The sequence below is a fragment of the Varanus komodoensis genome, unplaced genomic scaffold, assembly GCF_004798865.1.
Source record: "Varanus komodoensis strain SLA01 unplaced genomic scaffold, ASM479886v1 scaffold1, whole genome shotgun sequence".
NCBI classification, from domain to species: domain Eukaryota; kingdom Metazoa; phylum Chordata; class Lepidosauria; order Squamata; family Varanidae; genus Varanus; species Varanus komodoensis.
In genome coordinates this window covers 47,780,913-47,794,267 of record NW_025335268.1, presented here as the reverse complement: position 1 = coordinate 47,794,267, position 13,355 = coordinate 47,780,913, and the positions used below count along the sequence as shown (strand labels likewise).

Genomic DNA, 13,355 nt, shown 5'->3' with positions numbered 1-13,355 from the left:
AACAGGAGCAGTGGCCACAACTGAGGAGCAGGTACTCCAGATCCAAAAGGATCTGGACAGACTATGAAAGTGGGCAGGAGACAACAGAATGGCGTTCAATGTGGATAAGTGCAAGGTCTTGCACTTGGGACATAGGAATAGGTGTCATAAGTACAGGTTAGGGGGCAAGTGGCTGTGAAAGGGACCTTGGGGTGCTGGTTGACTGCAGGCTAAACATGAGTCAGCAGTGTGATGTGGTGGTCAAGAGGGCAAACGCCACCCTTGGTTGCATAGCCAGAAGTGTGGCTTCTAGATCAAGAGAGGTATTACTACCACTCTATACGACTCTGGTGCGCCCGCAACTGGAGTACTGTGCTCAGTTTTGGGCCCCTCATTACAGTAAGGATATACCCAGGTTAGAGTCAGTGCAGCGTAGGGCCACAAGGTTGGTGGCCGGTTTGCAGGGGATGCCATATGAGGTGAGACTGAGGGAACTGGGTCTCTTCAGCCTGGAGAAGAGGAGACTCAGAGGGGATATGTTGGCGACATACAGGTATGTGAGGGGATGTCACACGGAGATGGGTAGAGACCTGTTCTCCCATGAAGAGGAAGGCAGGACGCGTGCCAATGGAGCAAAGCTCAGGGAATCAAGGTTCCATTTGGATGCAGGAAGCACTTCCTGACAGTAAGGACCCCGAGGGTATGGAATGGGCTTCCACGGGAGGTCACTGAGGCCCCATCGGTGAGGGTGGTCAATGATAGGCTGGACACGCACATGGTGGGCATGTTGTGAGCGGAGCCGGTTGGAGCCAGGCGTCAAACTAGATGGCCGGGGAGACCCCTTCTGACTTGCTCTGTTTCTATGTTTCTAAGATAACAATATACTATGAGTAATTGGTGTTCAAGACTGCAGTCTTAGAAGTCATTTCTTAGCCAAGAATACTAAATGGAATGCTAAATAGTCTTTAACTAGTCCACTTCCTAAACAGAGAATAGCTGCCTTGAGCTGGCTATATACAGCATCCTGGAACAACACACTGGCTTCTAGGATAATTTGTGGTTTCTAACAGTTGTCACTAATGTTAAATGCAGTTGTTGGAGCCTACTAACAACCCCCAATGGTATTAGCAGCATCAGGGAGGTGAAAAATGATACCTGCCCGACCCCAAGACAATAATGTCTCTGATGGAAAAAATATGCATCTCCTCAGACATTTTGGCTTTGGGTCAAATAAAATGGTGAAGGGGCTGGATCCGTTGGTTTTTCACACCAAGATAATTTTAGTCTACAAACAGACCTTTACATACAATTACATGAAATTGGTGTGCTTATTTTCTAACATTTTAAAATGAGAATTGCTTTTTACTTTTTGGTTACATTCGAATTAGTTAATAAAACTATATAAGAGTTTAGAGTATCAACCTTAATCATTGAACCATTTGCCGATCTATCTCAAAACACGCTAGAGTCAAAAAAATCAGCTAGATTTTTGCAAGACTACAAAAATAACTTTAAATTAGGTTGTGATTGTGAATCTGACATTGTGGGCTGAAGAGCAACCTTTACATGTACTCTTCATTCTTTTCATCAATCTGTGTATGTATAGGCTGCCTGTCTGACCTTTTAAAGTTCTTGATAGTGTGCCAAATGAATGCCAAACTCTGCAGTATTTCACTATTTCGTTTCTATTAGCCAACACTTTATTCTAGTAATTGTGGTACATGAGACACAAACCAGGGCAGAGTTAGGCACTAATATATGAAAGAGGCAGGCTCATAAGACAAATAAATGTACAAAATTGTCTATGTAAATTTTAAGTGTGAAAGATTGTGTGTCTTTAAGGGACCCTATCTTCTAGAAACATCCCTATTTGTGAAAATGAATGCCTGGACAGGAGAGAAGAGAGCATTTCATTTCGGGGGGGGGAGCCTCATGCAGGAAGATTCAGGGACTGCAGGTGATGAAGGTGGTTCAGGGACCGCAAGTGGTGAAGCACATCTAGACAAAAAAGCTAGCTAATCCAGAGAGATCAAATGGAACAGAGATCATTAGGGCCCCATACCTTTATTTCAATAAGTGTTCATGTTTACCAGGGTGGCAGAGTAGATGGCCTTCCAGAGATAACAGATTCCAAATGAAAGGTTCAGGACTACAGCCCTATTAGGCTGCTCCCTAACATGCCTCTGCTACCAACACACTAAAGCAGCCTGATTTTCTGCTGGCAATGCAATTTCCCTACTAAAAAACGCAATCAAAAATTGTTCATGGAATCTATTTTTTATCAAAACATTATAGAAGACTTAGCACATACTGAACCAGTATGAAATAATGAACCCAGCTTCCTCTAAGAGGCTCCTGCATAGAGCCATTACAACAGAAAATGATGGTGATGCTTCTCACAATTACCTAGTAAGAAACAATTAGTAGCATTGTTTTCACCTTCCACTTAAAAAGGGGGCAGGCAACCTTGTGTGTATAAAACCCAGGCAGCATGGTCAAAGTCAGGTATTATGGAAAGTACTGTTCATAACTTTTGAGGGCACAATGTTGTCAAACCCTTGCATTTATCTCACAATGACAACACATGGTTTAAACATATCAGAGTTACAGCCCAACAATGAAACATGGGTTCACATGGTTAACAGAACTTGCTTTGCTAGCACAGCCTTGCTCACATGTTGCAGCAACCCAGAACTCAGCAAGCTGTTCTACTGGCTGGTGCTGTGTGTGAACTGGGCAATGATGGGAGTGATCACTTTTGCTGACTCCAGTAATGCTGGTGCGGGGCATCTACTCATTCAGTAATCATGTACTTGCACAATGCTGTCTGGTCCATCTTTCTTAGATAGATTTCAATTACTGTAGCCTGAGGATATGGACAAGGTGCTCCCACCACCTGTTTACTTGACCCTTGCCCTTCATGGCTGCTCATCAGAACCAAGATCGGGATGTCTACCTGGGTCCAGGAGGTTCTCAAAAACTTTCTGAGGGAAAGTCCGGTCCCCCCACCCCTGAAGAGGGCAATGATCAGATCCAATCTGAAGAAGGCAAACCTGGACTCAGAGATTGCCTCCAACTATAGACTGGTGGCCAACATCCCATTCTTGGGCAAGGTGCTCAAGTGGATAGTGGCTGGACAACTCCAAGTGCTCTTGGAGAAAACTGACCATCTAGAGTCTAGATTCTAGACCCATTTCAGTCTGGTTTCAGGCCTAGTTATGGGACTCAAACTGCCTTGGTCATCCTGTATAATGACCTGTGCAGGGAGAGGGACAGGAGGAGAGTGTCCCTGCTGGTTCTCTTGCAACTCTCAGCAGTTTTCAATACCATCAACCATAGTATCCTTCTGGATAAGCTGACCAAGTTGGGGATTGGAGGCACTGCTTTGCAGTGGTTCCACTCCTATTTGGCTGGCTGATTCCAGAAGGTGGTGCTGGGGGATTATGGCTCTGCATCATGGCAGTTATGTCATGGAGTTATGCAGGGCTCTCTTTTATCCCTCATGCTATTCAACATCTACATGAAACCGCTGGGAGAGGTCATCCAGGGGTTTAGGCTGTCACCAGTATGCTGATGACACCCAGCTCTACCTCTCTTTTCTATCTAATCCAGGTGAGGCAGTGACTGTCCTTAACCAGTCCTTAACCAGACTGTCCTTAACTCCAGTCTGATTGGAGTGATGGGCCAGCTGAGGGTCAATAAACTGAGTCCAGACAAGACTGAGGTCCTGTTGGTACACGGTTCAACTTTCTGGGTAAGTGATTTTAGCCCTGTTCTGGATAGGGTTGCACCCCCGCCCCCCGAGGGACACAGTACATAATTTGGGAGTATTCCTCTACCCATAGTCGTCCGTGGAGCCCCAGGTGACTGTTGTGCTGAGGAGAACTTTCCTTCAGCTTTGGCTGATCCACCAACCACCCGCTTTCTGGGATGAGCAGAGCCTAGAGATGGTATCCCACATCCTGTATCCCACACCCTGGTAACCTCCCAATTGGACTATTGTAACGCACTCTATGTGGGGCTGCCCTTGAAGATGGTCTGGATACTTCATTTGACTCAGAATACAGCAGCCAGGATGTTAACAGGAACCAGCAGATATGCACATATAATGCAGGTCCTTGAGCATCTGCACTGGCTTCTAATTGAAATTCAGGTCCAATTTAAGGTGCTGGTGATGACTTATAAAGCCCTGAACAGCCTAGGACTTGGATATTTGAAGGAAGGACACTATATAAAAGCTTTAAATAAATAAAAATAAAAACATAATCTCTTCTATATATTAACAGTGAATGTATTACATCAAAAGTTTATAATCTACCGCAGATAACATGTTAAAATAAGTTTCTGAACAAGCAACTAGCCTTATGAGTCAACAGAAATGTACTCCTCAGAAGTAAGCATGACCAGCTTTCTTCTATAATCTAGTGTAATCTCGATTAATTAAAAGCCATACTTAGAGACAGAAGTACTTACTGCGAATTTGCCTCTTGATTTCCTTTGTGGGATCAAGCCAATTCTAGAAAAAGAAAGATGGAGTGTTGAGTAGGAGAGAAAAGTGCAGTACATTCAACATGCTTTTTATAGTGCATCTACAGTTATTTCTTGTTTTTTCCATGATCAGCCTGTAATGACCCTGAGATCATAAAATCAGGCTACATCAGACTATTCATTCCCTCTCTTTCTTTTGCTTACATTTTTCCATTCACTATAAAGATATCCTATTTTTTTTAAATACTCTATGAAAAATGGATAGTGTTCATCCAATGCTTTCAAAGAATTATCCGTAGAAAACCAACATACAATTTTCACTCAGTTCCTTTAAAATAAGGCAAATCACTCTGTTTCAGCAATATCAATCTCTTATCTATTCATCTACAAATCAATGGATACACCGGACACTTTTATCCCATTCCGCACAAAAAAGAAGTTCCCTCTTTGCTGTACAATGGTAAACTATAAGCAAAGCTAATAAGAATAGAATTTAATCAGAAAACAAATTAGGCATCCTTCAACTGCAGTTTTGTTTACAAAATGTGTAGTTTTTGACAATAACCACACTGTGCAGCTAAGTCATGATACCAGAGATTATGTAATGCTTTTTCACAGTAAAGTGAAACTGGAAGTGATGCAGGTAGTGCACTTTATTCTTTCCTGCTCTCCCCACAAGCTGAGAATCTAGACATATATTGGTGACCAAAACATGACCTGGAATATTGGTTTGGAGTAAAAGAAGTGAAAATGGTGACAGGGTACTTGAAGAGGGACATAAAAACCCAAAAGCCATGCTAAATCAGGTAGTACTTATTTAATTGTTCATGTAGTAGTCAACCAGCTGCCTGCAAGTAGCCCAGAGACAGGGCATGACTGAAATAAACCCCCCTGCTCATGCTGCTCAGCAACTGGCATACATAAAGCACACCCTTGGAAAGCTGAGTAAGTTGGCATCCATTGCTACACCATGATTCCCCCATGCCTTCAGCTTCATGGCATAGCTCTGGGTTTGAGTGTTCTCTGGCCACTTACTCAACACCATGCATACTTTTTATACCTCTATCCTGTCTCCCATGTTCAGACTGTGTAACCTTTGCTCATAGAATCTTTTTCCAGCCCCTCCATCATTTTAGTTGTCCTTTTCTGCACCTCTTCCAATTCTACAATTCTTTTTGAGGTGCTGTGACCAGAATGGTACACAGTACTGCACGTTTGGTTGCACCATAGACAGTCAGAGTAGTATAGCTGTTAGAAAGCTGGACCAGGATCTGAGAGATCCAGGTTCTAGCCCACACTCAGCCACAAAGCTCACTGGACACAGACTCCCAGTCTAACCTACCTCACAGGGTTGTTATAAGGATAACATTAAGGAAGAGGATTATGTAAGCCCCCCCCCCCCGAGTTCCTTGAAAGGAAGAAGGTGGGATATAAATAAACAAACAAACAAACAAACAAACAAACAATTTGGTGTGTTATTGGTAGCTTTCTTCCTCTAGTTATGCCCAACAGAGCTGTTGTTAGAAGCTCAGGTGACAGCGGTGGCAAGGAGCACTTTCCTTCAGCTTTGGCTGATCCATCAGACGCGTCCCTACCTGGAGAATGATTGCCTGGCGACAGTGACACATGCATTGGTAACTTCCCGATTAGATTTCTGTAACACACTCTACGTGGGGCTGCCCTTGAAGATGGTCCGGATACTTCAATTGGTGCAAAACAGAGCTGCCAGGTTGCTGACGGGGACTGGGCGTTGTTCTCCTATAACCCCAGTCCTCCGTCAGCTTCACTGGCTTCCCATTGAAGTCTGGGCCCAATTCAAGGTTATCACCTATAAAGCCCTCAACGGCTTGAGACCTGGTTATCTAAAGGAGCACTTGCGTCCATATATGCCCTCCCACCCCCTGAGATCGGTGGCAGAGGCCTTAGTTGTAATAATTTATGTTCAGCAATTCTGAATGCCTTTCATGCTATTTAAAATTATTTAAGATAAAAATGACTGAGGACAATTTTTTATTTTAATAAAGTCAATATCTAAACAATTTTAGGAATTTTAAGCATTCAGATTTAAGGTACTATTTATTGTGAATCAGAGAATCCCTCAAAGCATAATCTATCCTCCCTCAGTCTATGCATCTTACTTGACTACACCTATAAGCATATTAACATATTTATATTGGACAGTACTGCAACTTGTTGTGAAACAATTGTGTGGTATTATGAGGTCATTTCCCTCTTTTCCTCTCAACAGAATTAAACAAACCTTAGAAGTACAGTTATTTTATTAAACCTTAATTGGTTACAGAACAGCATAAATCAGAGTAGCATCCTCTCTGAGATATAGGGGAAGCATCTGCTCATGTAAACAGCTGAATCGAAACTAAAACTCCCCTTCCTTCCCTCCCTTTCAATAACATTTCAGACCCCATGCTCAGGATGGCTCCTGCTGCTTGCAGGCTGCTTGAATGAATACACAACATTGAATTGGTCTGCTCATTTCAAGTATCGTCTCCTGAAAGGATCAAAGGAGGTCTCTCTGTGTCCCCTTCCCAATCCAACCCTGAAAAGTCTTCCTCTCTTTCCAAGCAAGGTGGTTCTCACACACTGCCTGAGAAACTTCACTTGGTACACTTGCCTCCCCATACTTCTCCACCTCCTTTCCTCAGAACTGGATAAATCCTTCTGAGAAGACCGTAACCTGTGAGAGATGCCACCTCCTCTCTACATGTAGAGTAGAATTCATACAGCTGGGGTTAATGACAGGTCACTGAAAGCATGTAACACATCAAACTGGCTAGTATCTACAGGTGACAGTTTTATGTTAAAAATACTGCTGTTGGATAATAGATATCCTACTTAATACTGAAATTCAAATTACAATAAGAACACACCCTTTGTCCCATGTCATGGGAGGGAATGGCTAGGCATTCCCTCCCATTCAAGGAGGGACTCTACAGTAATTCTTGTAAACATCTTTATTCTACATAGAAGATTCTGACCATTCACAAGCCTCTGCGCATACAGAAAAAAAATCTCTCCCACCCTTTACCCAAAGATTTGCTTACGAACCCTTCGGGGCCTGTCTCTGGAAGGAGAGGCGCTATGGAACTGGGTCTGCCTCTGTTCTGCACTGAGCCCCTAACTGGGTCAGCCAACGGCTGTGAAGACAAGCCCTCAGGTCCACATCTTCAGGAGGCTGGCATTCAGCATCCAAGAGACTACCCATTTCCAAATCTCCTCCCTCCCGTCTTTCTTCTGCTTCAATCCCACAGGCAGGGAGATTGGGCCCCATGGGTGTGCTTGAGCTACTTTCATCCAGAGCAGGCTCAGACTGGTACTGAGAGACTGAGTCTGCAGGTGCAGGCCTCCCTGTTACAATTCCGTCATGAGAAGTTCAGCTCTGAGACTCCTCTGGTTCAGCCAACTCCACATCATCCTCAGAGTCTGAGCTATCAGTCCAGCAAAACAGGCCACTTCTCATGCGCACCTGTGAATCTCACCAGGGTGTGTGCGTGACACCCATTTGCAACACTCTTCCAAAGATTCAAATACACGTGAATGATCATTCTGTTTACAGTCAAAACTTGTATTACTCAATCAGCTGCCTTTAAGTGAGGACATTACAAAGTTATAACAAACATGTACTCAGAATGTGTTGGGTACTCTGTGCACAAATATTTGGGTGCTACACTGTAAGGATCTAGAAAAGAACTGCATGCAACAACTCAGAATGAAGTATAGAATGAAAAATACATATTCAGTTGAAAATTAATGACATTTTAAACATGTACATTTTTCAACAAATAACTTTGTGCTACCTGTAAATTTTGTAAGTATATTTGGTTTTATTCTTCTTAAAAATGTAAGGGCATTTTAGCTAAAATCTACTACCCAGATTCTTTACATGGAAAGGTCAATTAGCTCTCCTTCTCATAGCATCCTGGTGTTGCATTAGGGAACAGCTGTAACTCTCTGCTGAGAAGAGAGAGCATGGCATTCAGTTTCTACACCCTGCAGCTGCAACCTAGCACAACAGCTGGCTCATAAATGGGCGGCTGTGATGAGTGTACAATAATGAGAAAACATACATCATTCAGCATTTAGCACTTACTGGGCTGTAGGTCAGAGTTTTGTGGCATTTTAATCTGAGGAGGCAATGGACGCAGCAGGAAAAAATGAATCAGAGTGTGTGGGTGCCAAGATGAGAAAATATAATTCCATCTTAAGCTTTTTAAAGAAAGAGAGGAGATAATACTGACAAACTTAGTCCATAAAAATCTGTGAAGTTACAAGGCATTCTTTTAGACAGTATTGTGTGTTCTTTAGTGCGTGGCCCAAAAATAAAGATAATCAGACTGGAATCAGAAGTGTAACAAGATATAATTTCAAAGTTTTGTTTCCTAAAATTGAAGTGCATTCAGAAGATTTGAAATTCACACAAAAGTTTAAAATAATTACTTTTTGAAAATCATGGTAAAAGACAGCTTGCTATACAATTTATCCACAAGTGTCACTACTGAAAGGCATCCTTTTGTATAAATATAACTTCCTGATACAAATCCTAAGGTTTTCAGGATGTTAACAGCTCTCAAGTTTTCAATAAGCATTGAGAAAATAATAGCCATTTAAAGCAGTAGTGAGTGTCTCTTAGGTATAATTTCATAGCAAGGAATAATTGGATCTGCCAGGCACCTAAATACACTGGCCTGGATGCTGTCACCCATGTACATGCAGGCACTGACTGTATGTACACAAAGAGGCTTACCATATCCGTATTAACAAACTATTTCCCAAATTTCCAAGTGAACGACGTGGGATTCTTAACAATCATGTTGCCTCAACTGAGACATGATGACAAATTGTGGGTAAGAAAGTCTAACAATGGCTTGTGTGGTGTCTGTATTCAAGTTTTAATTGGAACTCTTACCTCAAAACCTAGTTGTTGACAAACTACAGCACTGAAGCAGTGCAGTTCTACTGTGCTTGTGCTCCTCCCTCTCTCACACATACACACTCCTCAGTTAATCCCTATCGTAACATCTCTGGCAGTACAAAATATACAAAGGGCATATTGAAAAGTACGTAGGAGACATCTCGTGCCTACAGACCTGATTGGTAGAGTTTTTCTTGATTTGTTCCTACATTCCATGCCTGGCATGATCACGTGCTGTTCTTTATTTTTAGTGCCTTATGCAAGTAAGACCTCATATCCTCTATACAATGTGTGTGCATATACCCCCTACACCCATCAGCATTTGATCCTTGTCTTATCTGCTCCCAATTTAGGACACTCTTTCCCTATTTTACTCATTCACTCAAGGTCCTTTGACTAAACTCTAGAACCCAATCTCAACATAGGACAACCTGCTTCAGAAAGTTAAGGGCTAAGTGTGAGCAACACATGATGATTAGGTTAAGCTGTCTTTCCAGTTCTGAAGATGTAGTTTCCACTTCAACTATTAAAATGTGATTAAAATGACAGATGAAAACTAGAACGCAAGCTGCTTTTCATTCAGCATTTTCTCTTTCAGCTGTTCATTCCTGTTCATGAGCCAAGACAGAAACAAAAGGAAAAAAAAACAGCTGAGATGCATAAGGGAATACTTTGCCAAAGTTTCTGTTGCTTTTTGTATTATGGGAACTTGGGCAAAAGAGTCCTTTGCCTTTATTTCAGCTCCCCTGGAAGTGAGGCACTAGCCACATTGAGACAATCATATAAACCATGGTTTGGCAGATCAGCAAAGGGCAGCAACAAACCTTAGGTGTGAATGTTTCATCATTCTCTTCTTCCTTCCATTAAACACAAATAGGAAAGGTTATGGTTTGCCTTAAACTCAAAATAGAAGCTTCTCCTTCCACTTGGGAAGATAAAAGTAGAAGATGAAGAGGGGGTGTATAAACCTTACGCTTGCCACTTAATATAGCTAGGCAGTAGATGTTACTGGCACTTCAACTCTTGCGTACATCAAAATATGACACTCATTAAATGTGCATTACCAACTGGGCCAAACTGCAGTACAAAAGCTCTTTGTACAGGAGATTGGAGCTCTAAACTAGGACAAAAAATGAATGCAAGATTTAATATAAGAAACAAGTACAATTCCCACTGGATTACAAAAGCTATCACAGAATAGCAGAATTGGAAGGGGCCAAGAAGGCAATTGGGTCCAACCTCTTGCTACTGCAGGACACCAATTTACACCATCCCAGTCAGATCCAGTTTCTTTTCAAATGTCTCTAGAGTGGGAGAGTCCACGACCTCTCCAGGCAGCTGGTTCCACTGTTGTATTGCTCTGACAGTGAAGAAACTTTTCCTGATATCTAGCCAGAATCTGTTGTTGCAACTTTAGCTGATTATTCTGTGTCATACACTCTAGTATCAGCCAGAAGGTATCTTGACCTTCCTCTCTATGACAGCCTCTGAAGTACTTACAGAGGGATATCATGTCCCTCTTTAGCCTTTTCTTCTCAAGGCTGAACATGCCCAGTTCTCTCAGTCTCTCCTCATAGGGCAGTTTCCAAACCCTGGATCACCTTTGGTTGCCTTCCTCTACACCCTTTCTTGTTTTTCTGCATCTTTCTTAAATCTTGGTGCCCAGAACTGGCCACAGTGAAGAGTAGAAAAGAGAAACTATGTTTTCTTGTGATTTGCAAGTAATACTTTTATTAAGGCACCCCAAAACAGCATTTGCCCTTTTTGCAGCTGCCTCATATTGCTGCCTCATATTTAGCCTGTTGTCCACAATAACTCCAAGGTCTTTTTCAGTTCTCCTCAGCCACATATTCCCCCATCTTGTATCAATGTGTTTGGGTTCTTTTTATTGGGTGGGGGGCCTGGCATTTGTTTCTATTAAATCTCTTTTTGTTGCTATCAAACCTTATTTTAAAGATATCAAAATTAAAAGTAGCACTTACTTTCTGGTCTGAGGGATCTTGATACAGCAAACCAAAATAGTCCTTTTCCAGTAAGTTAAGCTGTTCACACACCTTGTCAAATAGGACATGACCTTTAGCTTTTTTCTAGAATAAAAAAACAGGAAAGATTATTAAAACTATTATTTAAAGCAATACAAATTATATAATTTTCTTACAGAGATCTGTGAATTAAAGATGCTAAGACAAAGAAAATTGCTCAGTGTTTGTTCTTCCATATATTCTATTAAAATATTCATAGAATCTGCAGCATGACATGTAAACCCTGACTGCTGCATTATTTAGGGGTTAAACAACTTAGTGGCCTGGGTTTGTAACTTTTGCTACAAAAGCTACATAGAAGCTTAGCCTGGTTTGCTGAATAAAAGGGGGAAAGGGGGGCACATTTGTCCCTGCAACCTTATGGGTTTTTTAAACAGATGGGTTATCCTTATGTGCAAACCAGATCAAAACAGCTTCCATCCCCCCAAAAACAAACAAACAAACAAAGCTTCAGCAAGAGACCAACTTCTATGCCAAAAGCCTGCTTAAATAAAATGTTTTTGCATGTTGGCCTGTCCAACACTTACAACTCAAGAAATTCGCCCTGAAATTGAGTAGGCATCAGTTGTGTTGCTTAATTAGCACAATACTAAGTAAAAAATTACTGGGCAAAATGCTCAAGAGTAGATGACATATCATTTTGTATTAGCTATGTTGCTGACTTTCATTTTCTAACCATGAAACATAAATCCTGACAACACAAAATTCTTTCCTTAAATACAAAATGAACACTATGGCTCAAAGTGTTCTTCAACATATAATTTTAAACATTTATTAAATAGTAGAAGTTTTTGGCTAGCTTTCCACCAATCCACAGAATGTGCTTTCTTAGCTGAAGTTCTAAACATCAATTAGTACTCAAACACAATGTTAAAACACCAGGAGGGCACTAGGTTGGCTATGTGACATGCACAAACTAAAGGAGGCCCAAACAAGCCTCAAGCTTGCACACTGTCTTCTTTCAGTACAACCACAACAGCAACTCTGGCAGCATTTTGCTTTCACTTAATCTGTAAAAACATGCATCATGGTTCATTAAAAACTCCGATTGGTTTAAAAAAGTAGCTTTGTAACCAAAGTTTAAAGTTAGTTGTTTGAAAGCAAATGCTGCTGAAATCATTCTGATAATACAGGAAGTGGGGGAACGATATTTGAGGTTTACTTGAGCTTGTTCCAGCTCATGCAAGCCACACCAAAACATGATATACGAAGAGGGCAAATATGCATTCAAATATTCAACCTTAGGAGTTCTTTAAACACACACACACACCACAGTTAGCCATCGTCACCATGAAATTTTATGATTGTGACTGAATCTAAGGGCCACTAATTATAGTGGTGAAACACCACAAGTGAAAAACCATCATGTTTGCAATTACTTTGCTTCCAAAATAAAAACCTGACACAGATGCTTGCCTTCAAACAACAACAACAACAGAAGAACCACCAGGCCACTACTCGATGGATTGGGAAACCAAAGTACATAGAAATGTAAATCTTCACACAATGTAATTTATTTCAAATGCCTGTATTCTATACTACTGTGGAAAGAGTTAAACAGGGAGCTAGTACTGGCTTGTATAAGAAACATTTCTTATAGTGAGAAATGTTTAATGCTTACAGAAATAGTGAGCATAAAAAGGCACAAATAACAGAGCAGAAAGTGATGAATGGAGGCACTGAGACATCTTCCAGAGCACAGACGGAGAGAAAAGAATGCCAACCGGATTGCAGACAGGAGGACTCTGAAGATAAGAGGAAATCTATACTGGCTCTAGTGGCCATTATTCCCAATTCATACAGAATTCTTAAAAAACAATATATCCGTCTTAGAGTTTGAAGTCTCTTATCTAATTGACAAATTATTCCAGTTTGAGGTTTTATATTTAAGGAAGCCACAAATGCCATCAATCTCA

General features: G+C 41.4%; 1 protein-coding gene across 10 annotated transcripts in view; it reads right to left on the bottom strand.

Moving 5' to 3' along the window:
* EPB41L2 (erythrocyte membrane protein band 4.1 like 2) overlaps positions 1 to 13,355 on the bottom strand; it is a 108,070-nt gene that overhangs the window by 46,464 nt on the left and 48,251 nt on the right. For all 10 annotated transcript variants that reach the window (XR_006414168.1, XM_044424639.1, XM_044424678.1 and 7 more), the window contains exons 4-5: positions 11,380 to 11,484; positions 4,453 to 4,495 (exon numbers count right to left, since the gene is read on the bottom strand). Coding sequence is in view for 9 of the 10 variants with exons in the window: in XM_044424639.1 (XP_044280574.1) it covers positions 4,453 to 4,495; positions 11,380 to 11,484 (148 nt within the window). In the remaining variant the exon portion in view is untranslated. The remainder of the gene's footprint in view (positions 1 to 4,452; positions 4,496 to 11,379; positions 11,485 to 13,355) is intronic.